This window comes from Ictalurus furcatus, chromosome 18, assembly GCF_023375685.1.
Source record: "Ictalurus furcatus strain D&B chromosome 18, Billie_1.0, whole genome shotgun sequence".
Taxonomy (NCBI): Eukaryota; Metazoa; Chordata; class Actinopteri; order Siluriformes; family Ictaluridae; genus Ictalurus; species Ictalurus furcatus.
In genome coordinates, this window is record NC_071272.1 from 4,097,980 (window position 1) to 4,124,635 (window position 26,656).

The 26,656-nt window shown below is 39.5% G+C and overlaps 1 protein-coding gene across 1 annotated transcript in view; it reads right to left on the reverse strand.

The window, feature by feature from the left end:
• The window catches only part of sfswap (splicing factor SWAP), a 117,357-nt gene that overhangs the window by 68,518 nt on the left and 22,183 nt on the right, over positions 1–26,656 (reverse strand). Inside the window, exons 8-10 of the mRNA XM_053649353.1 lie at positions 20,225–20,504; positions 18,439–18,600; positions 17,943–18,036 (exon numbers count right to left, since the gene is read on the reverse strand). Coding sequence (XP_053505328.1) covers positions 17,943–18,036; positions 18,439–18,600; positions 20,225–20,504 — 536 coding nt within the window. The remainder of the gene's footprint in view (positions 1–17,942; positions 18,037–18,438; positions 18,601–20,224; positions 20,505–26,656) is intronic.

Below are 26,656 nucleotides of genomic sequence, written 5' to 3' on the forward strand. Positions count from 1 at the left end.
TCCTTTAGAAAAGAGTCAGGGTTAAATGGCCTTAAAATTGTTCCAACCACTGTATAAATCATATTCCTGGTTCAAGCCGTCTATGCAAAGGACTACAAAAGTATTAACGATCATTCGTGCGGACACTGAAAGAAAAACGCACAAGGTCATTTAACTGTATGCTTAATAAGAACCAAGAATAAATGTCAAACTGCAATTAACTTGTGTGGTACATCACGAACTGTTCGTCCAGTGTATGTCCACTGCACAAGGGCAAAGTAAGGGAGACGTATACAGAGTAGGAGGTAGGACAGCATGAGTCAAACTAGTAGCAGCAAAGTTATGTCACTCATTGAAATTTTTCAATATTTGACACTTTTGTTAGAGAAGTGACAGAGTTTTCAGCGCTGGAGAGAGTGGGTAATATGAGGGCTCACAAGGCCAGTAACATGTCTAAAAAGGTGAGCAAGCACAGGAGATTGGATCCAACATCAGAAATCGCAAGGTGGATGTTAAAAAATAAAATACCCATCCTGATCGTTCAAGCTTTATATAAGTGATATGTAACCTCCCCCCAGATAAAGTAATACGACAGATGTTGCCTTGGTGATATGATTTACAGCAATGTTGTAGATTGTTATTTTAATTGAGAATCAAATAAAAAAGCACAACAAAATGTTCATTTTACAATGAATATTTTAATAGCCCTTTGAAAATGGGCGGCTGTGGCTCAGGTGGGAGAGCGGGTTGTCCACTGATCGTAGGGTTATTGGTTTGATTTCTGGCCCACGTGACTCCACATGCCGAAGTGTCCCTGGGCAAGACACTGAACCCCAAGTTTGCAAGCTAGCACCTTGCATGGCAGCTCTGCTACCACTGGTGTGAGTGTGTGTGTGAATGGGTTAATGAGAACCAGTTTAAAGCGCTTTGTAGAACCGCTAAGGTTAAAAAAAAAAAAAAGCGATATATAACTGCAGACCATTTACCATAAAAATACACGGAAAATGGTAATAATTCCACACAGGTGATGACCTGACTGCAGCGCTCAAGTTTAACATCATCATGTGTTTTACGTCATCAAATTGCGATCGGTTCGTGAGATCGGCCAAATTTAGAAACTACCGATCAAGTCATAAATTGTGATTATCGGCCGATACCGATTGTCGGCTGATCGATTGGAGCATCCCTAAACACCTTACAAGGAGAGTTATCAGGCTGCTCAGAATTATAGAGGCACTTTAGAGCTGCTTGTTATACATCGCTAAGTTAATACCGCAGTGCAAATCTCACCATACTGTGAAAATATAGAACGTACATTTTCTGTTGTGTTTTGGGGGGAGCCAATGAGTTAAGGGTGGGTGGAGAAGAAGAAGAAAAAGAAGGCAGTGTGTGCTTGGCCCCATAAATATCTGCACTGACTTTCAGATCAATATAAACATGCACTGATGTGATTGCCACAGAGTTAACCTGATGACACTACAGTACTGTGCAAAAGTCTTAGGCACATGCAAAGAAATGCTGTAGAGCAAACATGCCTTCAATTTTTTTCCGGTAACATTTAATTATGGGCTGGAAAACTAACGTTGAGAAATCTAAAATGTTTTTGTACTGACTCAATGTAGAAATCAGTCAATAAAAATCTAAGTTTGTACTAAAAAAATAAATAAATAGGGTGCCTAAGATTCTTGCACAGTACTGTACGTCCTAAATCCTGTGCTTGATTTTTCTCGGTCAGCACATAAACAAGACAGAAGGGAAGATGAGGAGAAAAGCATGAGGGGCATTGAGGAAAAGAAAGAGGCTGGGAATAGAGAGGGTCTCATCATGACTGAAGCCTTGGTAGCTCCCCTGAGAACTGAACACAATAAGAAGCGATAAATACAGCCATGCTGAAGGACTAAAAGAGACACAACACGTCTCTTGCTTTTTGAAAGCTAACTGTGTGTGATGTAGAGCGGTAGACTCAAATAAATAAATAAATAAAAAACTAGAACAAGAGCAGCAACACTAACTGGGCTATAGAATGGAGAGGCAGGCATTGAGGCATTGAGGCATTGAGGCAGGCAACCACGCTACAGTCAAAGTCACCATTCCGATGTTCGATGTGAACATCATAACTGAAGCTCTTGACTTGTATGTGCATGATTTTTATACGTGGCGTTGCTTCTACATGATTCGCTGGTTGGGTAATTGCCCGAATAAGCAGGTGTACAGATGTTTCAAATAAAATCTTTTAATCTATTGGTGCATTCAAGTCATGTTGGAAAGAACGTATTTATGAGCTGAACGCAAATGAACGCCCCCACAAAGTCGTAATTACGAGTGGTAAAAGTTTTTTTTTTTTTTTCTTTGAGGAATTTCTTTGAGCTCAGAGTTTTCAGGTTGGGGCGTGCCAGTTAGAAAACATGGTGGAATGAATGAACTGCGACGTCTATAGTCGACGGTACATTTGTTGAAACTGAATGTTTAATTGTCTCTGATTTCAGTTGTTATGTGTTTGGTATATGCAGCAGCTCATCAGGCTTTTTTATTTACAATAAAACAAGCTAAATTCCTACACAAAACACGATGGCATTGACATCATATGTAATGATAAAGTTTACAGAAGCTTCCTAAATTGATTAAAAAAATACATTTTCCACAGAATAGAATTTGTTTTGCACGACTATGGGAGCTAAACAAATTTCACTGTGACTAAAGACAAATCAACGTGCCCCTTGAACAGAGTATGCCAGAATTCAGCGACATCCGATGGGCTTTCCCAGGCCGCCACACGTATTCGCGCGTATCCGTAAAATGAACAGCCTTCAGACAAGAACATGTAAATGACAAATACGGCACAGTAAGACGGGAGGGTGTTCCAGCAAATCAGAAGAGACTGACATATTAATTGTTGTTTGATGTGCTTTGAAGGTCTGCATGCTGCCACCCACTGTGTCAAAGTCTATTACAGTAGTCTCTCTGTTGATTGACTTCCCACCCACACTTAGAACCAGCAGTACTTTTAAACCACTTATACATTCAAACTCGTGTATTTACTTGCTTTTTTTTTCTTTTCTTTTTTTTTTTTAAATTTGAAACGAATGATCAGATGCCCTCTTGTGGAAGTTTAAAGACTGTTGCCTTAATTTGTATAAATTATAAATAAATAAATAAATAAAAAACGAATTGATAATTAAGGATTAAATGCTACAAAACACACCTTAGGACCCAGAAAGTTGCCGAAAGTCACGTCTGCATGTGCTCGCACTGGCAGGTCTGCCTTAATTCTATCTAAATACGGACTCAACCGTCCGGATTTTCACTTATTACAGCATCACAGCTAATTAGATTGGAAATGGACTGCTTTCCTTTCATTTGTACGCTTGTTAAGTAAGCTGCGGTGTCAGAAGGTAAGCAGAAACACAGATATATGCAGCACTGTTTCATCACAGAGAGAGAGAGAGAGAGAGAGAGAGAGAGAGACAGACTATATTCAGCTGTATACAATGTTTGACTAGACCCCCTTTAATAATTTCTCGTGTACTTGGATTTATGGAGGTACTACAGAGAGAGACAGAAAAAGAGAGAAGGAGAGAGAAAGACAGAAAGAGAGAGAGAGAGAGAGAGAGAGAGAGAGAGAGAGAGAGAGATGGGAGCTTGTCTTTCTCCTTACTGCATTGCAAGCCTGTCTCTCTGCATTTCTCTCAATTTATTTCACACTTTTTTTGCTCTTATTCCTTTCGGCATATCAATCTTTCTCTGCCCACCTCCCTCATATTCTCTCTCTCCCTCCTCTGTCTTTCCAGTTTGGTCTTTCGCCTCGTCTCTTGCTCTGCCTCTCTCTGCCTGTCTTTCACACTCTCCTTGGTCTGTCTCACTCCTACTCTTTCTCCATCTCACTTTCAGTCTCTAACATTCTCTCTTGGTCTCTCTCTCTCACAGATGAGAGCCTGTGTCTCTCCTGCTCTCTGTGTGTGTCTCTCTCTCTCACTCACTCTGTCTTGGTCTCTCTCTATACCCTGTCTTTCACTCTCAGTTTCTCCTTCATGATCTCGGTCTCTCCTTCCGTCTGTCTGTCTTTCCATCTCTCCTTCGGTCTGTCTGTTTGTCTCTCACTCACTCACTCACTCTTTCACGGTCTCTCTCTCTCCCTCTGTCTGGAAGGCTGCAGCAAGCGATACACAAATCTCCGCAGTGTTCTGCTGTCAAAATAATCATTAGTTCCAGCCTTACTTGAAAGTCACCACAGTGAGGAATCCCAGAGGATTTGGTTTGTCTGTGCATGTTTACAGAGTTTCACTCATCCCAGGCTTTAAATGTCAAAATCTACTCGTGACCTGCACCAGCATTAAAGCGCACCTATTATGGTCTTGAAACGTGCCTAATTTTGATTTAGAGGTCTCGTACAATAGTTTTACATGCACCCAAGGTCAAAAAACACTTTAATGTGCTCATAATTTAAACTGAAGCATTACCTCCCCCCCCAGTGTCACAAAGACTCGTTAAATGATCCGTTCTAAAGGATTCATAAAGGAAACTCCTCTTTTTAGGAAGCATACTCTGCTCTGATTGGCTCAGACGTCCCAGTCTGTTGAGATTGGTCTACCGCTGTCAGCGAGCAGCCAATGAAGACCAGAGGCGGGGCTTTTTGTTACAAACCTATGTAGGTCAGTACAGGAAGTAAGTCTGGAATTACTAACGACTGGTTTCAGCTGTTCAGAATCGGTTCCTTCGTTTGAGAGTCGATAACTCCTTTTGTTGTGCTCTTCGATTTTTTTTTTTTAAACTATGCAGACGTTTTTACATTTCTACATTCACAAATAGCTCTATAACACACTACATGAAAGGTAATATTTGAAAAACCACAATAGGCGCACTTTAACGTTCCTTTTGACCCAGAACTATACAATGCTATAAGGAAGAACAATGTGAATTTCTGTTTAAACCAATAGTATCTTTGTATACCAAACATTTTTTGGGAGAAAAAAAAATAAATAAAAGAAAGAGAGCGCACTGTAGGCAGAATATTTTTAGATATAAAACAAATTAGTTCAGATAACCAGACATTAAGTATTATTACCAATTTCTTTGTTTAGCCAGGAGTGATGATAAACAGACACACATTGCGCACTGGCACTTTCCTGAGGTGAAATACTGTGAGAAAAATCATCCACCAGTGACTCAGTAATTAAAAAGAGGAGGGGAACAAGGGGCAAAGAAGGAGATGGAGTGAGTCGCAATGCTCACAGCTCACTAGCTTCTGTAGATAAACAGGGGTTTTTCCCCCCCTCTCTAAATTGTTGCCACAGTATGAAAGCTGAGATTGTATTTCATCAGCAACCAGTACAATTTAGAAAACAACACTGGAGTGGCCGAGTAGGGACCTCGAAGCGGGTGATTTGAGACTTGATTTGGACCTTAATGTATGTAAGTAACCTGACTACAACACTTTATTTACAGAACACCTTTGGAAGCATTGAGCTTGCACAGCTGATGAAAGACTTTTGTCCAAAACATCCTGTAACATGTGGAAACCGTCACAGAAGTAAGAAGATTCCTCTTTGAAAACCATTATTAGTTCTTACTAATAAAGTACAACTCCTCCCATTCCAAGGATTGAAATAAATTCAATTCCCTACTCATGGTGAATTTAATTTAAAGACATTTGTAATGAGAATAAAAACTTCCTCTAGAAAAGCATAGATGATGTCATGATCCATGCTACCACTACTGACAGAACAAATGCACTGAACTATTAACACGTACACCCTGGATGTACTCGTTCACACTACTCCACCCATTTGCGTGTTTTTGGGAGGTGGGAGGAAACCAGAGAACCCAGAGGAAGCCCACATGTGAACACTGGAACAACAGCATGTGAAACTCCACACAGACAGTAACCTGAGCTCAGGCTCAAACCGGAGACTCTGGAGCTGTAAAACCGAGGACCGCTGTGCCACAATAACATTGAGTCTTTCAAGATAACATTAAAACAAATTAAATATCCGTATTCTTCAACGTTTGGAATACTACACAAATACCAGGTGTAGTATCGAAATTCTTGACAAACCCACTCACAGACCAAAATCACGTAACACTTGAAATTCGGATTGTGAGTGCTAAAATACAATTTCTCACATTTATGAATGCAGAGCTCTGAAGTTAAATAAAACAAATAGCTAAGAAATTTAAACAGGGTTTCATGTATGTGCTGAAATCACACTGGAGCTACATAGTTGCTGACGTCTGAGTGAAAAACGTGCATAAATTAATGAGAGTCAAAGGACAAACCTGCAAGACCGCAAACTGCTCCACTCAACTGCCGAGTAATTAATGGCACATGGTTATTATTATTATTATTTAAAAAAAATTATTTCCACAGTTACTACTATACATCTTTTTCTTCTTCTTATCATCATAGTTGTTAGTACTGGTAGTATTAGTATTAATAACTATTACTTGGCCTAATATATGTATACATACATACATACATACATACCGTACATACATTTGGAGTGATAGCAGGAGAAATACAGTAGTAGTAGTAGTAGCAATATACTGTCCTTCATTAAGAAACTGATGCAAAACCAGCTAGGAAAAACCTTTTACATCTATTAGCAGTAGCTAATAGTAGATTAAGTCATTATAGTAGTAGTAGCAGCAGTTTTAGTAGTAGTAGCAAAATCCATTCATACTGATTATGAAAATGTCCCAAAACACACTATTAGAAGTAGTAGTAACAGTAGTTCTAAAATACTGCCATAATCATTAAGAAAAAAGTCTAGGCCCTATACACTGGGCAGCAGCAGCAGCAGTAGTAGTAGTAGTAGTCGTATTAGTAGTAGTAATAAAAAGAGTAGTAGTAATGCTAGCAGAAGCATTAGTAACAGTAGCAGTAGTAAAAAATACTGTTATATTCATGAAGAAAATTATCCAAAATACACTGGGTAATCCCTATTAAAGACAAGTAGAAGTGTCAATAGTATCAATAGTAGTAGTAGTTGTTGTAGTAGTAGTAATAATAATAATAGTAGTAGTAGTTGTTGTAGTAGTAGTAATAATAATAATAATAATAGTAGTAGTAGTAGTTGTTGTAGTAGTAATAGTAGCAGTAGTTTTAGCAGTACTGATAAAATACTGACATATTCATGAAGAAAATGACCCTAAACCCATTGTGTAAAGTCTATTAAAGCCCATTAGTAGTAGTAGCAATAGTACTGCAAAAAGTGTGTGTGTGTTGCATGTTACTATTCACAGTCTTTCTTACAGCAGAACTAATGCTGGAACTAACAAGCTAGCTGTCATCACAACTGTCTCGAGCACTCAGGCTTTTATAATCACTTTTTACACTTTCACTCAGCCACATTTATTTGTTTACTAATGATCAAAGACTGCACATAATATAGTACGCCTCTCAAAAGTGGACTTATTAAAGTTTTCTCGGGCCTGATACTTCTTCACAGTAAGCTAACATTCCTAAGATCCCTCTGGAATAGGAACGATTAAAATGCAGAATGGTCTTCTTGATGCTTTAAGGCAGTGATTAGGTTTGTGAGCTGATGACTGCAAATTATTAAACAGGCATAGGGGCACTTTGGACATTAATGTGTCTTTTGCTCTTTTATGTCTTATTATTCATGACATATGGCTTTCGTTCCAAAGTCAGAAAAGATGTGCTTTTCTGAGAGATGTGCCGGCCGGTACAACAAAAGCAGAACACTTCATGGTCGTCAGTGACGGTAAAAGTTTGGGCTGAACTATATGGACAAATTACATAATATGAAAGCTGTTCTATTTTGCACATATAGTAAAGATGATGACAGATACAAGAAATTATTATGCATGCAGCATATCAGCTGCTGACTTTTTTCCTCCCATTCTGTGTATACTCTAAAGACTGCTGTGTGTGATAATCCCAGGAGATCAGCAGGTTCTGAAATACTCAAACTAACCCATTTAACCGTGCCACAGTACACCCGTACCAAGGCAGTGAGATCACGTCCCCCTATTCTGATGTTTGATTGAAGCTTTTGACCTGCCTCCCCATGAATGAATAAACAGTTGTATAGGTATTCTTCGTAAATGGCTGCCAAGCCATATATAGATATAGATATCAGCCATAATATTAAAAACGCCTGCCTAATGTTGTTTAGATCCTCCTTGTGCCACCAAAACAGCTCTGAGTCGTCGAGGCATGGACTCCACAAGACGTCTGAAAGTGTGCTGTTATATCAGGCACCAAAAAGTTAGCAGCAAATCCTTTAAGTCCTGCAAGTTGAAAGGTGAGGCCTCCATGGATAGAACTTGATTGTCCAGCACATCCCAGAGATGCTCGATCGGACTGAGATCTGGGGAACTGGGAGCCCAAGTCAACACCTTGAACTCTTTATGTTCCTCAAACTGTCCCTGAACATTTTTTGCAGTGTGGCAGGGCGCATTATCCTGCTGAAAGAGGCCACTGACATTAGGGAATGTTTAGGTAGGTGGTACGTGTCAAAGTAACATCCACATGAATGGCAGGACCCAAGATTTAACAGCAGAACATTACACGTCCTCCACCCGCTTGCCTTCTTCTCACAGTGCATCCTGGTGCCATCTCTTCCCCAGGTAAGCAACGCACAGGCACCTGGCCATCCACATGATGTAAAATAAAACGTGATTCATCAGACCAGGCCACCTTACTTGGAATGCTCCATAGTCCAGTTCTGGTGCTCACGTACCCATCGTAGGTGCTTTCAGCGATGTCCAGGGGTCAGCATGGGCTCTCTGACCAGTCGCCAGCTACGCAGCAAGCCGCGATGCATTGTGTGTTCTGACACCTTTCTGTCATAGCCACATATGTATACGTGTTATAAGGAATGGCCACTTTCATGGTTTATTCTGCTACATACCAGCCAAAGAAACACAGTAAGGAACACAAACTTGGATATACATGAGCCTGGGAACAGAAAAATATCTCCATGTTCCATTAGAATTGTCCGTGTCCGGCATTTTGCTTCAACACACACGTGTCAAACCTAATCTGCCTTGATCCTGAGAACCGAAAAACCAAGCTGGTTTATTGAGAGACGGGAAGCTGCTGGACAGCCTGATTATATAACGCAGGGAAGATTAATGACGCAACCAAGAAGGATGAAAACACAGCAGTCAGCATGCAACTTCATCAGCAGATGCTTCAACAGAACCCGAAGAGCAATCAGTAAGTGTTACAAAAAAAAAAAAAAAAGATCTAGTGTCCTAATGTAGATGTTGGGAATCCTTAAGTGGTTGCTTGTTTATGACTCTACAATAGTAAAAAAGAGACATCTGGCTATTAAACTCTGACTTTCAGAACGCTCACACTACCAAACTTTACGTGGTCACTGACTAGAGAGACATTATGTAGTAGTGCTGGACTTCCTGTACCCTACGTCGAATTACGTTAGCTTATATGGGACTAAAATTTCCGAATGGTTTCATAAGTCAGATAGTCCACTACATAGCCATTTTACAGGAGTAGAAAGAAGGAAAAAGAAGACCAGACAGAACAGATCTGATCTGATCCACTACTGAATTTTTTCCCCCCTTTCTGTGTATATTTAAGACATTTTTTTAAATTTATTTTTTTTAATCACAGTTTGATCAATTTAAGGAACAGACCTCTGGTTTCCAAGCGTAAAATAAAAGCATTAATGACAAACGCGCCTGAACATTCGGTTGAATTAGGCATTAAAAACAGGACGGGAGAAAGAAATCATAATAAAAGGACACGTTCACCGTAAGACACTTCAGAGAGTGTGTAATTTTTTTTTTTTGGTAATTCCCAAATGGACACATTAAAAAAAGCAGAATTAAAAGCTTGAATGTTCCACTACTGAAAGCAGGTGAGAGTTCAGTATTGAGTCCAGAACTGCAATTAAAAGCGAGTACAAAGTTTTACGACCTGCATAATTTTCAGGTCGTAGTAATTACTTGATGTCAAATGAAACTGATTTTCAACTCAAGATGAAAGCCTAAATCTTACTGAAGAATACTTTCCAGCCTGACACAGCACCCTTTCTGAGTTGGACCCTTTATACGATTCTGCATGGAGGGAATGGTGGGGGAAGGAAGAAAAAAGAAAAAAAAAAAAAAAGGAAGGAAAACAAAACGTGGTGAGATCATTTGCATCATTTGCAGTTGTCTGAAAGCCAGTGAAATCTAAATCAATAGCATATTCCTTGAAGTGGCACACTCTAAGCCTTAAATACTGCGACAAATGAATAAACTAGTGCATTCATATTCACTCTCAATAAGCCAAATTTTCGTAAACAGACTTATGGGGCTAGATTCAATAGAAAAGCAGGAACATTATACTAATAAATGGCCGTCTGATATTGAACCACAGCTAGGACTCTATGGTGCAGTCACCCATGCCAAGTCAAAATCTGTACCAATCTGCATCATAGCACCTATCAGTAATGAGAAGGGCAGAAATGTGCTTCAACCATACACACAAATCTAACTAATTCATGTTGGCTTAAGGCTCTCTTTGTCTGTTCTGTGAACTTGTGCCTTTCTCTTTATCAAGTTCATTCAAAATTAGTTCAAGCTAGACCTGGACGCACCATGAATTCCGAATGAATCATACTGAGCTGGATGAAAGAGCCAAACAATAAAGCTATTTCACTCTTTTATATAGCAGCCTGAGAAAAAACCCTTCAGATGTTCTCGTTGGTGGCTTTGGTGGCGGTATTAGTACGAATAACTATTACAGTAGAAGTACTAGTATTTGTAGTAGTAGGAGTAATTGTAGTAGGAGTAGATGTAACAGTATTAGTAATACTAAAACAGTGCCCTAATTATGAAGAAAAACTGTAGACCGAAAACACGCGCTGTAAACCCTATTAAACCGTAGTAGTACTAGTACTAGCAGTGGTAGGACGAGGAGGAGGAGAGGAAGTGATAGTAGAAATAATAGCAGTAGTAGTAGCGGTACTAATAGTAGTAGTAGTAGTAGTAGTAGAAGAAGGACAAGGAAAAGGAGGAGGAGTAATATTAATAATAGTAATAGTAGTAGTAGTACTAATGGGAGCATGGGAGCAACGCCGCTCAATTGCTCACGGCAAAAGCAAACACTCCACTCACATACCGCTCACGCTCAACGCTAAAACAAAGTTCGTGCGAATCCCACTCCGACAAGAAATTTCTCTGTAGTATACTTGCTTCACTTTGCAATACAAACAGAAAAAAAAAAAAATCATTGCTGGAATAAATGCCTCAATTAGAATAGTAGAGAGAATTATGATGATCTTTGTGGATGACATTCTGTTACAGGCTGTACCTTTTATTCATTTTATTTAAATTTATTCAATTAAATCGATTAACTTAACAGATGTCGAGCTAGCCGCATAAATGTAACCCGATATAAAAGGTAATAACCAACAACAAAAAAAAAAAAGAATATTTGATATTCGTTTTTTTTTTTTTATACCCGTCAACAACTGGTTGAGCAACGGACCATTCAAAAAAGGTCTATCATAAACACAAACAAACAAACAAAAAAATTCCACACACACAATGCAATGCATGTAGAACTTTCGGAAAAAAACACACCTGGAGTATTTAGTAAAGGAAATACCTTTTCTAAAATTAAAATAGACCATAAAATGCGGGGAAATGTGGTCTATTGAAAAAAATAGCTCAATCTTTGCAGCACTTCATTAAAACGATGTTTGAACGGCATAACCTTAGACCTAATGCTTATTTCGCATTTTCTCAAACCACCATACCACAAAGTGCATTCTGGGTTGAGCGTGTGGAGTGGAATCTTAAGAAAGGCGCTCTTCCCTCTGAATGATCAGTATTAGTACTAGTGCCATAATCATGAAAAACACACTGGGTAAACCTTATTAAACCACAGTAGTAGAAATAATAATAATAGTAATAAAAGTAGTACTAAAATACTGTCATAATCATGAAGGAAAACTGTAGGTTGAAAACATTCTGGATAACCCTATAAACTCTAGTAGGGATATTAGTAGTAGTAATAGTTGTACTAAAATACTGCCATAATCATGAAAAAGTGCACCCCAAAAAACACCCTGTAAACCCTATTAAGGCGTAGTAGCAGTGGTATAGTAAGATTCATATTAATAGTAATACAAGTAATGATAGTAGAGCTGCAGCAACTAATCGATAAAATCGATAATAATCGATTATGAAAATCATCATCAACGAATCTCATTATCGATTAGTTGGTCTGCGCACGGCAAATTTACTCATTACGTTACTTCTGTTCCGAAAATACGCTTTGGAGAGTAAATACTGAAGTTGTGTCCCAAATGAAGTACTGTACACTTACACTATGCACCGTGTACTCTACAGTCTAGTGCAGCGTTTCCGCGGACGCCTAGTGGTCAGTGGTGTAATTGCAGGGGATCCACAGGAAAGATTTAAAAACGTTTAAGTATTATATTTTTTTGTTAAATGTATCAAAATATACTCAAATGAGATGTTTTAAAATTAATCAATTTGGTTATTTGCGTGCATTCACAAATATCACGTTAGCTGAGCTGACGATGGTTCATTGATGGATTTATTTGAAATTTATTTACAAATGAAATGATAATTTGAAAAAACCTATGAGTGGTAGCCAACTTCAAGTGTCGCATTGATGGATAAAATAAACAACGGATAATTCAGAGAGTCAAATTAAATGTCACACCAACAATAAATTGTAATTGAACCTGGTATTTGAACCAATCCCTGGGGAATGACAGGTTCTGCCAACAACCAGGGATTGCTAGGACTGTAGAATTCAGTGCTTTTTGTATATAAGTATCTATGTATTTTTTATAGATGCAACAAAAAGCACAGAATTAAACTACAGTCCTAAATTTATAATATATATTCTGGTGTGTGTCTGTGTGTATTGGGTTCTTTTCAGCCTTACTTAATTGGACAAACAGTTGTGTAAAGTTTTAGACTTAAGTTTATATTTGTAACACTGTTTGTGGATTTTATTTTAAATAAATGAAAAAATGTCACGGAACGCCCCCCATCCGATCAATCGGAAAAAATAATCGGCCAACTAATCGATTAATTAATGAATTAATCGTTAGTTGCAGCCCTAAATGATAGCAAAAACACAATAGTGGTAAAATAATGCCATAATGATTAAGAAATAACGCGGCCCAAAACACACTAGGTAAACCCTACTTTAAACTCTAGTAGTAACTGCAATAGTATAGTAATAGAGATAACAGTAAGAGTATACTGCCATAATTATTATTAAAAGAAAAAGTGTAGGCCCAAAACACGCTGGGTAAACCCTATACCCACACCATTCCCGACGATACTATCTGCAACGGGCAGTTGCTTAAGGGTGCAAATGCACAGTGGTATATTTTCACACAATGTCACAAGCCTAACACATGTTAGGCAATCTGTGCCATGATCTGTGGTCTCTATAACCGCACACCGTAGCACTATATAAACAGACCGATTTAACTGATACCAAGTTCCACCATTAAATGGAAAGTAGATAATTTCTATTTTCGGCTACGTCAACGAGTGAGATTAAGCCACATTCTGACAATGAGCTTCAATTTTATAAGGATATTCATGAAATAAAAAGACATGAACAGACACCAGAACTGAAAAGGTGTGTATAGTCTGATGAAATAGGTAGCTAACAGGATCACATCCTTATTGACACAGTGTTTAATTGAGCCAGACATCCAATTTACACTGGTAGACACAGAAAGCAAATTACACTGATTAAGCTTCAAAAGGCTAGGGACAGGTGAGGAAATTAACCAAAGCAGAATTGTTAGAAAGAGAACCTATCGCATCACAGCCTCTGAAAAAGAAATTACGAGGAGGACCAACAAATATAACCAGACGGGTTTGCTGCTTCTATACAGCTGTTCTAAGGAAAATGATCCATTCTTCCCATTTTCACTTTAATACGACTCAAATTCCCTTCTCTCGGCTTTTCCTTGATTAAAATCATTTTCACCTTTTCGCTCGGACTCTCTCACTTTCTCTTGTATCTCAGGAGCTGCAGGCTGCAATGTCTGATGTCTGGTCAAGGTGTGCTCGAGGTGAAGCTACTACTACCGCCTTTTATCCAGACGTGACCCTTGTAGAGCATCAGGAGAAGGGTTTGTTGTGTTATGCTCTGATAGTGACCATGCTTTCACCTACAGCAGTCTCTGAAGTGTTCACCCTAACCCCAACCTCCTGGCAATCGAAGCCTCTTTGAACTGGCTCTGAGAGAAGGACTGCAGGAGTATAGCTGAATACGTAAGGAATTAAACATGACAGGGTGACAGGTTACAGGAAAATAATCAGTGCCAGGGTGTGATGCAACTTGACGTGAAGTGTAGCTACTGTTACCACCCGGAGTTGATTATTTACTGACAACAGCAGTTTTATTCTTCTTATACTACAGCAATTTGCCAACTTTTACAATGTTTTATTTATTAAAGAATGACTTTTTATACATTTATAGTTACATGCAATGTTGTGGAATGTCCTCATATATATATATATATGAACAAATAAACAGCTGCTCACTCCCCAGCCCCGGTTTTTCTCTCTTACCAAGACAAAAAGAAAACCACAGAGAAACTACTACTACCACTATTATTGATACTACTCCTACTAATCAATCCTTACAGGATTTCGCAAGAGTACATGAGAATCAAACAATCCTGGAGGGACTGACTGACTGGTACGACTACTCCTACTACTGCTTCTATTATTAGTAGTATTTCTACCACAATTACTAACAATATTCCTCCTCATACTACTCCTATGGTTTAACAGGGTTTACAGAGTGTGTTTTGGGCTACAGTTTCTTTCATGATTATGGCAGTATTTTAATATTACTTTGACTCCTACCACTATTATTACTACCATTGCTATCAATATTACTATCATACTATTCTTCCTCCTTCTAATACAACTAACTAGGGTTTAATAGCTTTTACTGAGTGTGTTTCGGGCTACACTTTTTCATGATTATGGCACTGTTTTAATATTACTACTACTACAATTACTACTACTGTTACTGTAGAAACCGCAACATTTATGTCAAAGAGCGCATTAACGTATTAGAGCGAGCACATTAAGAGGTAACGGGAATAAAACGTGTTTTGCTCGTGCTCCACCGCATTAAACACACTTTTAAAACATACCTGTTGAACTTCAATAAATGAAGTGAAACCCTTGATAAAACCTTTTGAGACATGCCGTTATTAGAGAATAATCAACTTCACGTTAGGCCACATCAGACATGTTCACAAGTCCCTGAGGTCCACGTCCAAGTCAAGTCTTGTTCTATTTTTAGCGATAGTTCTTTCAGCTAGTTATTGTAATTAACAGTGTATGGGGATAAAATCAATTTTGAAATATTAAAACTGATTACTTCTCCAGAAGGTCTTGTTCATTTATTCAAATTTGTCTAATAAAGCACACAAGGTTTTACTTAAATCATTAATTGAAATTTTTACACACAAATCAAAAAACTATCACTTTTAAATATCAAACATTACTTTAGAGATCACATCACCCAGAAATAAAATGATTTTATTTCAACTAACATAACTGCAACATTTTGACTAAATATGAAAATTTAGCCGTGTACGTCCACATGATCTTGTCACCTTATGTGGGGAAGGGGATGATGTGATCTGATGTCGGACCTGTGGCAGTTTTTCAAGACCCGACGTTTTTGAAATGCGTGGTGGACGAGGATTTGAGCGGGAATGAGAATAATGAAACCTACATGAGCAATGAGAAATCATGCAGAAATTTTTTTTTTCCTTCATTTTAAAAGAGAATTCTCCCTCAGATTTTGTTAAAATAAGTAATCCTAGTAGGAATTGGTATTCAGGGAAAAAAAAAAAAGATATCACAAGCACAAACCCAGGATAAACAGGAAACAGGATAAATAATGGTGCCTATGGCACATTTATCACAACGGGGGAAAAATCCATATTAATTTAGTGAGCATGCTGAATATCATGGCATATTGTAAAAGTGATTATTGACACATGCCTAGACCTGATTTACTTCTAATCGCAAGATTGGCATTTCCTCTTTTCTGTCAATTTGGCTAATGAATACTTCTGACTCTACGAACAGAAAGAATTGATTCAGAGCACAGACCTCACATTTACATTACAGCAGATTCACCTGCAGGCTCTATGATTTCACAATCATAAAAAAAAAAAAAAAAAAAACATTACATGGAGTACATTTATTAACTTTCAAGAAAAAAAATAAAATAAAAAAAAAATAAATAAAAACTACTTAGCTCTCCAGCTCACTTGTTTATTTACTACAGCATTATTAGCTCTGGCTGCTGCATGCGCAGAATAACAATTGGCCACTTAGCATACTTTACGCAAATAGCATAATAAATCTTAACCCTTAATATTTTGTTTTACAATCTCAAGCTTCAAACATAAATCTATTACGAATAACGAGCGAGCTGAAGGACACTAATGAAATGAAAATGACCAGTATGCTGAGGATAACGATACTGTATTGTCATGTTGGGGGGGGGGGGGGTGTATGGGTAAGGGGGGGATGAGGGGGACCTGCAGGAAAATAGACATTGCACGGGCGCATTGGATCTATCATGGATTCCACTGGTCTGAAGATTTTACATGCACTCAGGGAGCATAATGAGATTTCAAACACAGTTTGCCAAAACAACATATAGAGAGCACTACTGTCAATCAAATGTGAGATCGAGACATAAACAACTGACAGAACAGGACATTATTCTGTTTGAAGACTGACTTTAACATCACACAGCCCAGTGATGACTAATTCAGTGACTTCGCAGAGTTTTTTGAGAGTTTTTTTTTGGGGGGCAGAAAACTAGTTGAAGGAGCAAAATTGCAGTTGCACAAAATTGTTTTGCACGGTTTTTCGCAGTGATGTTTCATGTTCGATGCACGTGAATCGAAGGGGGCTTTTGCTGAATGCGCGCTGTGTCACGTGATGCACGTTGGCCCAAATCTGCTGAAAATCTGCGATAATTCTGACAAATTGGAAGCTCCTCCGTATATTGCGGCGTTCGCTTGATTTTGCGTTCATTTCTGCGATCGCTGCCGGGACTGAAATTCTCGTCGATGAATTTTGTAGTGTGACAAGTAGCAAGAACAATGATGGTCAAATGCCAATGGGAGTCTGAGAAGAAACAACTGTAGGCATGATAATAAATCTTCGATAAGAAATTCATTGGCATCTCACACCCAAATGGTTGTTAGAAACAGGAAAAAAGCGATAAACAAGCATGACTATGTTTCTTTGGACTACACCACCTGATCTCTTCGCAGAACACATGATCCTCACTGCCCACATCTCCTCACCCGATCCTTGCCCCACATTTTTCTCTTATTTTTCTTGCAAAATAATGCAGAAACAACCACCAACACCGCCAGTTGCTCCATCACAAACATGATAAACAGTTCTCGTGTTGATTTCGGTGAGAAAGCGGAATTTGGGATTAGACACGCTTCATCTGGGAATTTCTCCAGGTGAAAGAAAGATCGTGTAGCGCGCGAGTCTCGTCTGCTGCTACGTCCACGAAACAACACTCACGTCGTTGTGAGCAGTACGACGTTTCGGATATTTCAAGTAGCGCCCACTAGGCATTACAGAAAGCGGATTTAGACGCCTAACGAGCGAGCCAGAGGCGACAGTGGCAAAGAAAAACTCGATAATGATAAAGAAGTAGAAAGCTTGAGAGACAACACAGTCAAAAGGGAAACCGGATAGTGAGAATATAATACATCACTCTCGTACAACTGCATACTATAAAGGGAAACTGAATACTATATTTGTTGAAAGCATGCCTCATGAAAGTTGTACCTGTACTTTACAGAAAGTGTTCAAGGGTCATAACTGACATACAATGGTTTATCAACATGTGATCATGAATAGAAAAATAAGGAGCACACTGAAGGGGCAAGAGTAAGAAACGAAGGGTAAAAAAATACCTGAGGCAGGTTCGAGGCTTCCTTCTGCATGAAGTAGTGCTTCTTGAATTCATAATAACTGTTGTACTGGTGCCAAGACTGCAGGAAGTCAAACCTTGGGACAAACAGACATTAATTTTTTATTATTATACCACATCATGCTGTTGATTAATTTTGTATAATGACAGCTCTGATAATAGTGTGGGCTGAGAGGCTTTTATTGACAAGGTGGTTGTAACAACGAACACTGGGACTTGTATGGCATAAATATTCAAAACAATTATAATCATTAATATGGTGATGTTTGAGAAGTTTTCCACCAGAAGACCAGGTTGCATCGCACCATCGGGTTGTATCACACCACTCTGCCTTTGATAGTTTTCCTATAACGGTATGTGCGGTCGTGATTTATTCCTTAATTATTACACACGACCGCAGAGAGCTATTTAACTAAAAAAAAAAATCAATGAAGAGTAAAGTTAGAACATGGGGAGAGGATCAGCTTTAAGGTGCTTACCGTGGGTCGTTTTTAGCACGAACGCTAGTCTCAAACTTCACGCCGTTTCTGGCTACATATTCAGCCAGCTTATCGATAACAGGCTGGATGTCTGGTGGAGGAGGGATGATCGCTGCAGCTGAAGAAGTAGTCTGGCTAACACTCGCCTGAGGAGTGGAAGAGCTGAACGAGAGAGAGAGAGAGAGAGGAGGGAATGTTTGGATGGCTTGCAAAAAAAAAACAAACAAACAAAAAAAAAGGAATCTCCAAAAAAAAAACCTTGGTACATTCAAATGCGAGTCATTCTTCATCAAGGACTTTTATACAAATATTTAGAACAGGACAGGGGGCACCTTGAAAACTCTCTGTGGTATTATTGCACAAAAATGCCACATTACCATAGAAGGTGTGCAGTTGCAATCAAAATTATTCAAACCCCACTGCAAATCAGGTTTAGACTTTCAGTGGTTGGCAATGAACGAATCAAACAAAAGCAATTGAAATAGTTCGACACAACGAATGCCTCAAGTGGTTTCCCCCAAATTCAACTGAAAATGCAACTTATAATGATTCCTCCAGTTTCAAAATGACATTTACATTGACATTTATGGCATTTGGGAGACGCCCTTATCCAGAGCGACTTACATTTCTCTCATTTACACATCTGAGCAGTTGAGGGTTAAGGTCCTTTCTTGAGGGCCCAACAGTGACAGCTTGGCGGTGCTGGGGTTTGAACTTATGACCTTATGATCAGTAGTCCAATGTCTTAACTAGTGATCTACCACAATTCTTCAACCACTTCAATGCAAGCATCTTTGGTACTTAGTAGCGCAGCCTTTTGCTGTTAGGACCCGCTGCAAACGAGATACATAGCTTCTGGCAGCGTTCCTGAAGAATCTTAGCCCATTCCTCAAGAGCAATGTCCTCCAGTTCAGTAATATTCTTGGATTTGTGTGCTGCAACCACGATCTTCAAATCCCACCAGAGATTTTCGATGGGGTTCAAGTCAGGTGACTTTGGCTTTAATCCATCAGCACGCCAAGTTACCAACACTGTCAAACTTTCAAACTGTAAAACACTTAAAGCCCTCAAATGTTGGAGAAGTCCTGTAGTCAGTCCTTAAAGCCACCAGGAAACGTGAACTACCTAGACTGTTAGTATGAGCTGTCAATCATCTCAACAACTACACCATCCATCCAATAACTTTCTTTGTTGGTGTAGGACTTACAAAGCCTCTGGACTGATGAAAAACCTGATTCCACATTGAAACTGCAGAGTTACTGCACTCGAACTTTATTCACTAATTTGGGTGTGGCTGGGTTTAAAAACTCGTATGCCAGGCTCCCGGATGGTACGAGAGAAAAGCGTTTGCTCTGTAGTAAGCTCGAATCACGATGATGCCACAGTATCCGTGGCCAGGAGTCCAAGGGAGAAAAACTGGCCATGTTCTCTGGGTGGGAGGGATGGCATACTTTCTCTTCAGTCACAGTAGCCAATCGTTGGTGTCCAAGAGCTCATGTATGCAGAAGAGTGCAGATAGCCATGTGACCCACCATGAGCAGCAGTTTGAAAAAATGCGATGACTGGCTTCATCTCTCACCTCCCCGGTTGATAGCGGTCACATGATAGAGGTGACTGGTAGGTGGGAATTAGCGGATGACCAACAATTAACAAGAACCCATACATCGAGACATGGTTTACTTGATGTTCCACCTCAGCTAAAAGTATAAGCTGTAAACCAGAAACCCATGAGTGGCATGCGTTGTACCAGACGACTGAAGTATTTACAGGTGTCGGATACACATACCTAGTGCTGTAGAAACCAGAAGGTGTAGCATGAGACACGGGAGCGGATGCAGGGGGGAGAGCGGCAGCAGCTGTTGGGGCTGATGGGACAGCGACGGCAGATTCAGGAGGAGGTGTAGTGCCTGGGGGCGGAGGAGCTGGGGATGCCGAGTGAGCGGGCATCATGCCAGCAGGCATCGAGTTATAATAGGCGCTGGCATCGATGCCAGGTGGTGGTGGCGCCAGGCAGTATGTCCCATCAGGCAGCATGCAGTACCCATAATACATCGCTGCCATGTTTGCTGTGAATGTACACCAACAAGGGAATAAATTACATACAGAACAACACTAGGAATATGACAATAGAAGAATACAAATTCTGTAGTTTAGGGTTTTTGTTTCCTTTAGGTTTTAGTGAGTGGAATGTTCAGGGAGGGAAAGAAGTTCTCTAGTTCCAATAAATAGGCAAAATATTACTGTACTCGTTTAAATAATGAGTTTAATAGCTGAACGATGGCATAATGCACAAGCAAAACGCATTTCACATCATCGGTAGGTAGAGGACTAAACATAAAGCAGCGCAAGAAAAAACAACAATGAACCACAGTGAAGTTCAGATGTCCCTGCAGTGATAGTAACGGCTAACGGTAGTGATAAATCCCAAATTGCATCTGAGAGCAGCTAGAATCAGGCCCCTGGAATTTACTCAATCATGGCAGTTTGATTTCGGTGTGATTGCAGCCTGGCATCAAAGGCAACTATAGGTATTACATTTTTCTTTAAAAAGGTTTAAAAAGGAATAGGTTCTGGACATGCCCAACTGCACTACATATCTGATCTCTGTGTTTATTCTAACGCTAGAACCCTCTCTCTAATGCTGGAAATTCAATTCGATTTCAGACTTTGGTATCCAAAGCTGTCCTTTTGTCCATTCCTTTTGAAATGTGAGGCTGAGAGCATGTGTAGTACTCAACAACCCTGTTGTTTGGAAGCATGTTTAACTATTTTTAGGATGCTGGATTCTCTGGGGGGCTAATTGAGACATGAAGCACTGACAGAACACACCTCCATCACTGGGCAAACATGCACCATAAAGCCAGACGCCTTCACAGGCCAAAGCTCTGCTGTGGGGAAAAAAAGAGAGATAATCATCCCATTATGGTGTCTCATTTCATTGCTGGCTGGAAGGGGTTTGGTTTCAACAATAGATGCTAGTACCATCAATCATCTGGCGACTCGGAGGAGACAGACTGGAGCTGAACTTCTGGTGTGTGTTGATCTGAATATAGCACTGTTGATGGTCATTCATATATATACACATACACATACACACACACACACACACACACACACACACACACCGTGTTCTCTGGGCTATACGCCTCATCTCTTGTCCTGCAGCAGGCATTGCTTGTACAGTGGAAAAATGTCATTTTATGTTGTCATTTTTGCCAATTTACAATATACCCATGTAGCAGTGTGTTTATGGTAGCTTTTAGGGACACTCCCATCAGGAATTTTGCAGTCGATACCAGTTACCGATTTTTTTTTGTCAGCATGATCGGCCGACCCCGACCCCGATCGTTCAAGCTTTATATAAGTGATGTGTAAGCTCTCTGTTGACTGCCACTGTTAAACTCCCCCCCACAGATAAAGTAATACCACAGATGTTGCCTTGGTGATATTATTTACAGTAATGCTGTAAGTTGTTATTTTAATTGAGAATCAAATAAATAACCACAACAGATATTCATTTTACAATGAACATTTTAATAGGCCTTTAAAAATCCACGGCAACTGGCGAATTTTTCATTGCTTCTCGAGACCTCGTAATAATTCCACACCGGCGATGACATGACTGCGGCGCTAAAGTTTAACGTCATCTTGTGTTTTACGTCATCAAATCCGCCAAATTTAGAGTCTACCGATAGTCATAGAAGGTGATTATCGATCGATACCGACTGGCGGCCGATGGATCGGAGCATCCCTAGTAGCTTTGATATAGAACTTATGGTAGTTTGACAATTTATTGTGTTTATACAGGAGTTATGCTGTGAGGAACTACATACATCAAAGAAGACAATACAAGAACTCACTGTTGGACTAACTACAGTGTTGTTGGTCAAGTCAAATTTATACCATATATATTTTTGGACTATAAAGCCTATTTTTTTCCAGCAGGCATTCTTCATAGGGCAGAGCATTATATGTTGTTTTGGCTATTTGTAAAATGCCCATTTATTTATTTTTAGTGTTTTTACATTTGTTTTTTTTTCTTCCTACTGGTGTTTTATGGTTTTTATTGTTTTTACAGCAAGATCTGCTCTTAGCTGAAATTTCATCATGCATCAAAAAGACACTATAGCACATCACTATTGGACTAGGTCCAGTGCTGTTGGTCAATTTTAAATCATCATCATACTGTATATTTTCTACTATATTTGTTCTCTTCCAGAATGCATTACTTATACAGCAGAGCAAAATATGCTATAATTTCTGGCTGATTGTAATATGCCAATTGATTCATGGTAGCCTCGCTACGCCAGAAATTATGGTAGCTTGCCGAATTTATTGGACTACATAAAATGCAAAGTATAATCTGTAGCAGGCTTGTGAGATCGTTTGTAATATGCCATCACCCTATTATGCACCCTAACTATTGCTGACTAACGACAGTATTGCCTTGGTGAAAAGCGAGGAAGGTGTAATGTAAATGTAAACACGTCATGTTCACATTACGCCGTTATAAAGGAAAACAGCAGAACCTGGTGAGAAGTTGCGTGAAGCTGCAATCGCTAGCATTAGATTTGACTCAGTTTTTTTTTTTCTTCTTCCATGTTTCTGTTTGGCTGCACAGAGAACGGTAGCTAAGATGCATCGAAAAACACTTTCTCTGCTCCAAAATCAGACGGCACAACAACCTGCAGGCATGATGTTTTCCGACAGACGTTTATATCGTCCGACTTGATCGCCGATACTATCCTCGACTTCACCAAGCCTAACGTGTACGAAAACAACAAATGCGCATTGGGATGAAATTTGGCATAATCATAAGCAGCTGGGATTGGCCAAGGCTAATGATACCATTACAAGCGTTCAGCAGTAAACATTACTGTTTTTCTAAGGACGTACTTAAAGACTGACAGGTGGATTAAAGGTATACTCGCATTGCGAACATGAAAATTCTAGCAAGCAACGACAGAAAAAAAAAAAGAGAGTATTACCAGCCTAGCATATGTCGACGACACCATGCTAAATGCATAAACGGTAAACACCCTATTCCACCGTGCAATTTTACCCACTAGAGTCCGCAACCCCTCCCTCGTTTTCTACAAGTTCACAAATCTGATCAAACCTGATAAAAGGCAGGATTTTATTCTCGTTTGGTCTGCATGCTACTCTATTTGAAAAACAAAACAAAACAGAAAAGCATAGTTTTCTGGCGTTTCCTGTATATAAAATGGGACAAACTATTTTGCCGCAAGCTCTTGGAGCGTCACGCGAGACAATACAAGAGCTTTCTAATGGACTCCATAAAATGCTAATTGGGTAAGGTTTGGACATTAATGGGAAATAAACACACAAAACTAAAGCTCCAGTAAACCGGTTAAGTAGAGTGCCAGTACACACTCAAGGACAGCTCACAGAAGCACTGTTGCAGATAAAAACCGAAGCACTTACAAAAGTAACAGCCCATTTAATTGAGTGCAAAATCTACTCCTTTGCTCTGTACAAACACTGAACTCATCAGCGCTTCATAGAGCAGAAACTTGACAAATATGACTCAAGAGTTGATGAGCGGAGGTGACGTATGCAGCACTAACAAGAGGCCAGCGCTATAAAACCTCCATACCTCTAGTGCAGCAGGTCTCAACGTACTGGAAAAATCAAACGGGATGATATTAAATGGTTGAAAAGAAAAAGAGCCATGTATATTACAGTTCCTTACAAAGCAAAACTAAAAGCACGGCTCGAATTACGGTGGGGCACGGCGGCCTTGTAAGCAGCTTTATTTACCGCAGTCACGACAAATAAATTGCATTAATAAAGAACCAAATGCGCTTGAAACGGCTGAACCCTGAAAAATGAGAGAGGAATTGTTCTTGCTATGTTAAATTGCACTGGCATGAAAGGTGAATCATTGGTGATGATCAGTGCACGCTGGAATAAAAGAGCAACATGGCTAGTTATAACAAGGCCTGGATTAGCCAAGGGGGGGAAAAAAAATCCTAGAAAATCAGTAGCTGAGGGAGAAAGAAAAGCACTCTGCAAACTCGGCCAAAGGCTCTACAGATTTGGAACTCAAACTTTCATGAAACCACTCGAGCTAATAGGAAAAAAAAAAATCTGAGCATTCATTTTTCATGCAATATTAACTCTGCACTACAAAGGCAAAAGAAAAAATAAAAATAAAAGTCTTGTGGTGTATGGAGAAACTGTTAGCGAATTTGACATAGGAACTTTCACAAAATAGAAATTCAGGTCAATCCTGCTCAACTGAGTAACTCCAGAAACGTGCCGCATTTTGGTAAAACCCAACTGATTCATTTTTAACCCGCAGTAATGTGGTCCTTCAGTTTTATTCAGAAAAGATCAAACCCTCCAGGAAGCGAGCATGGAAATTCACATGCAGTACAATTTATTTGTAAAATTTGTTTTTTCCTAAAAATTCTCGGCAGATCCACAAATACACGAGCCTCCACTCAGTCTGCGTAGTTCGGGGTAAATTTAAACGAGTCAAGGTAACGTGATGCAACACGTATCAATCCGAGAACCAGACGAGAACGTATGCTTTCTGGGAGAAAGCGTACGTTTATTATTAGTCAGGGATGCAATAAATGATAAATAAGCGTAACCTTATAAATCATAAATCATCGAAATGGATTTTCCGAGACGCATTTCAAATCTATTCATCATACCTGTATAAAAAAGTAAACCTCAGCTAGCTCAGAAATGTAGTTTGTTTTTGTCTATCAAGTATCAATGTGGTGCAACTTGACATATTTGGTTACGTCACTTAATAGGCTAAAAAGGCGTAGATATAATAATAACACTTATCTAGTAAAGCACATTTTACACACCTGGTACATTTCATGACCAAAAGTTTGTGGACACCTGACCATCACATCCATATCTGCTTGTTGAACATGCATTCCAGATTTAGTCACTCCTTTATTGTTGTTTATAACCTCCACTCTTCTGGGAAGGCTTTCCTCTAGATTTTAGGTTGGCACGTTCAAAATGAGCGAGTTCAGGCACTGATGTTGGATCAGGAGGCCTGGAGTGCAGTCTGTGTTCCAATTCATCTCAAAGGTCTTCAGTGGGATTGAGAACGAGGCTCTGTGCAGGTTGGTTCTTCCACTCCAACCTTGGAAAATCATGTCTTCATGACGTTGACTTTGTGCACAGGGGCACGGTCATGATGAAACAGTTTTGGCCCACTTAGTTCCAGTGAAGGGAAATTGTAACGTCACAGCATATAAAGACATCCTATACAGTTGTGTGATTTCAGCTTTGTGGCAACAGTTTGGGGAAGAACCACATATGGGTGTGTCTTTATTCTCTCTTTATAAGTCTTTATTCTCTTTCAGTGCATCTGAAGGTGACTGCATGTTGTGCTAGCAGGAGAGTTGTACACCGTCGGTTTCCTGATTCTGAAAAGCTGAAAGCTAGTGAACCCACCTGAAACACTCGTTGGATGTGTCGTATCACTGTGAAGTGAATTATATTTAAAACATACATAGCGAATGAAAAACTTTCGTCAAAAACAAGCAGGGTTTATTCTCTTTTTCTGAAAACTAGACAGCAGGTTGTTTAAGGTTCGTATAAGGGACAAAACAGACTAAATGGAAACACGTATTATGGAATGCTGCGACAATTTATTTTTGACGATCTTAAAGCTGCAGACATCACGTTTTCAAACAGACATTTATATCGTCTGACTTACAAGCTCGAGGGGTTTCATGAAGGAAAGCTTTAGTTTCGAGTTCCAAATCTGTAGACCCATTGGCCGAGTTTGCTTTTCGTTCTCCCCCAGCTACGGGTTTTCCAGGTTGTTTTTTTTTTTTTTTCCATTGGCTAATCCAGGCCTTGTCGCAATTAACTCAGCCATATTGCGCTTTTATTCCAGCGTGCACTGATCACGTTCCTGATTCTGAAAAGCTAAACGCTAATTAATCCACCTGCAACGGTCTTTGGATGTTGGACTGAAATGTAAACCTTTACCCACTACGGCCCTTTCCAGATAAGACTGGACATCCCTGTCCCGGACAATTAGGATTCTGCGCAACTAACACACAGAACTGGGCAGCATCCGTTTGTATTATTATTATTATTTTTAATCTGAGAGCACCGACTGCTCTTGACACCAGTGTGGCAAATGCATGTCCACAATTTCACCTACCTTGCATCATCCTTCATCTAGTCCCAAACAACATCGCCAAAATATGCTTAA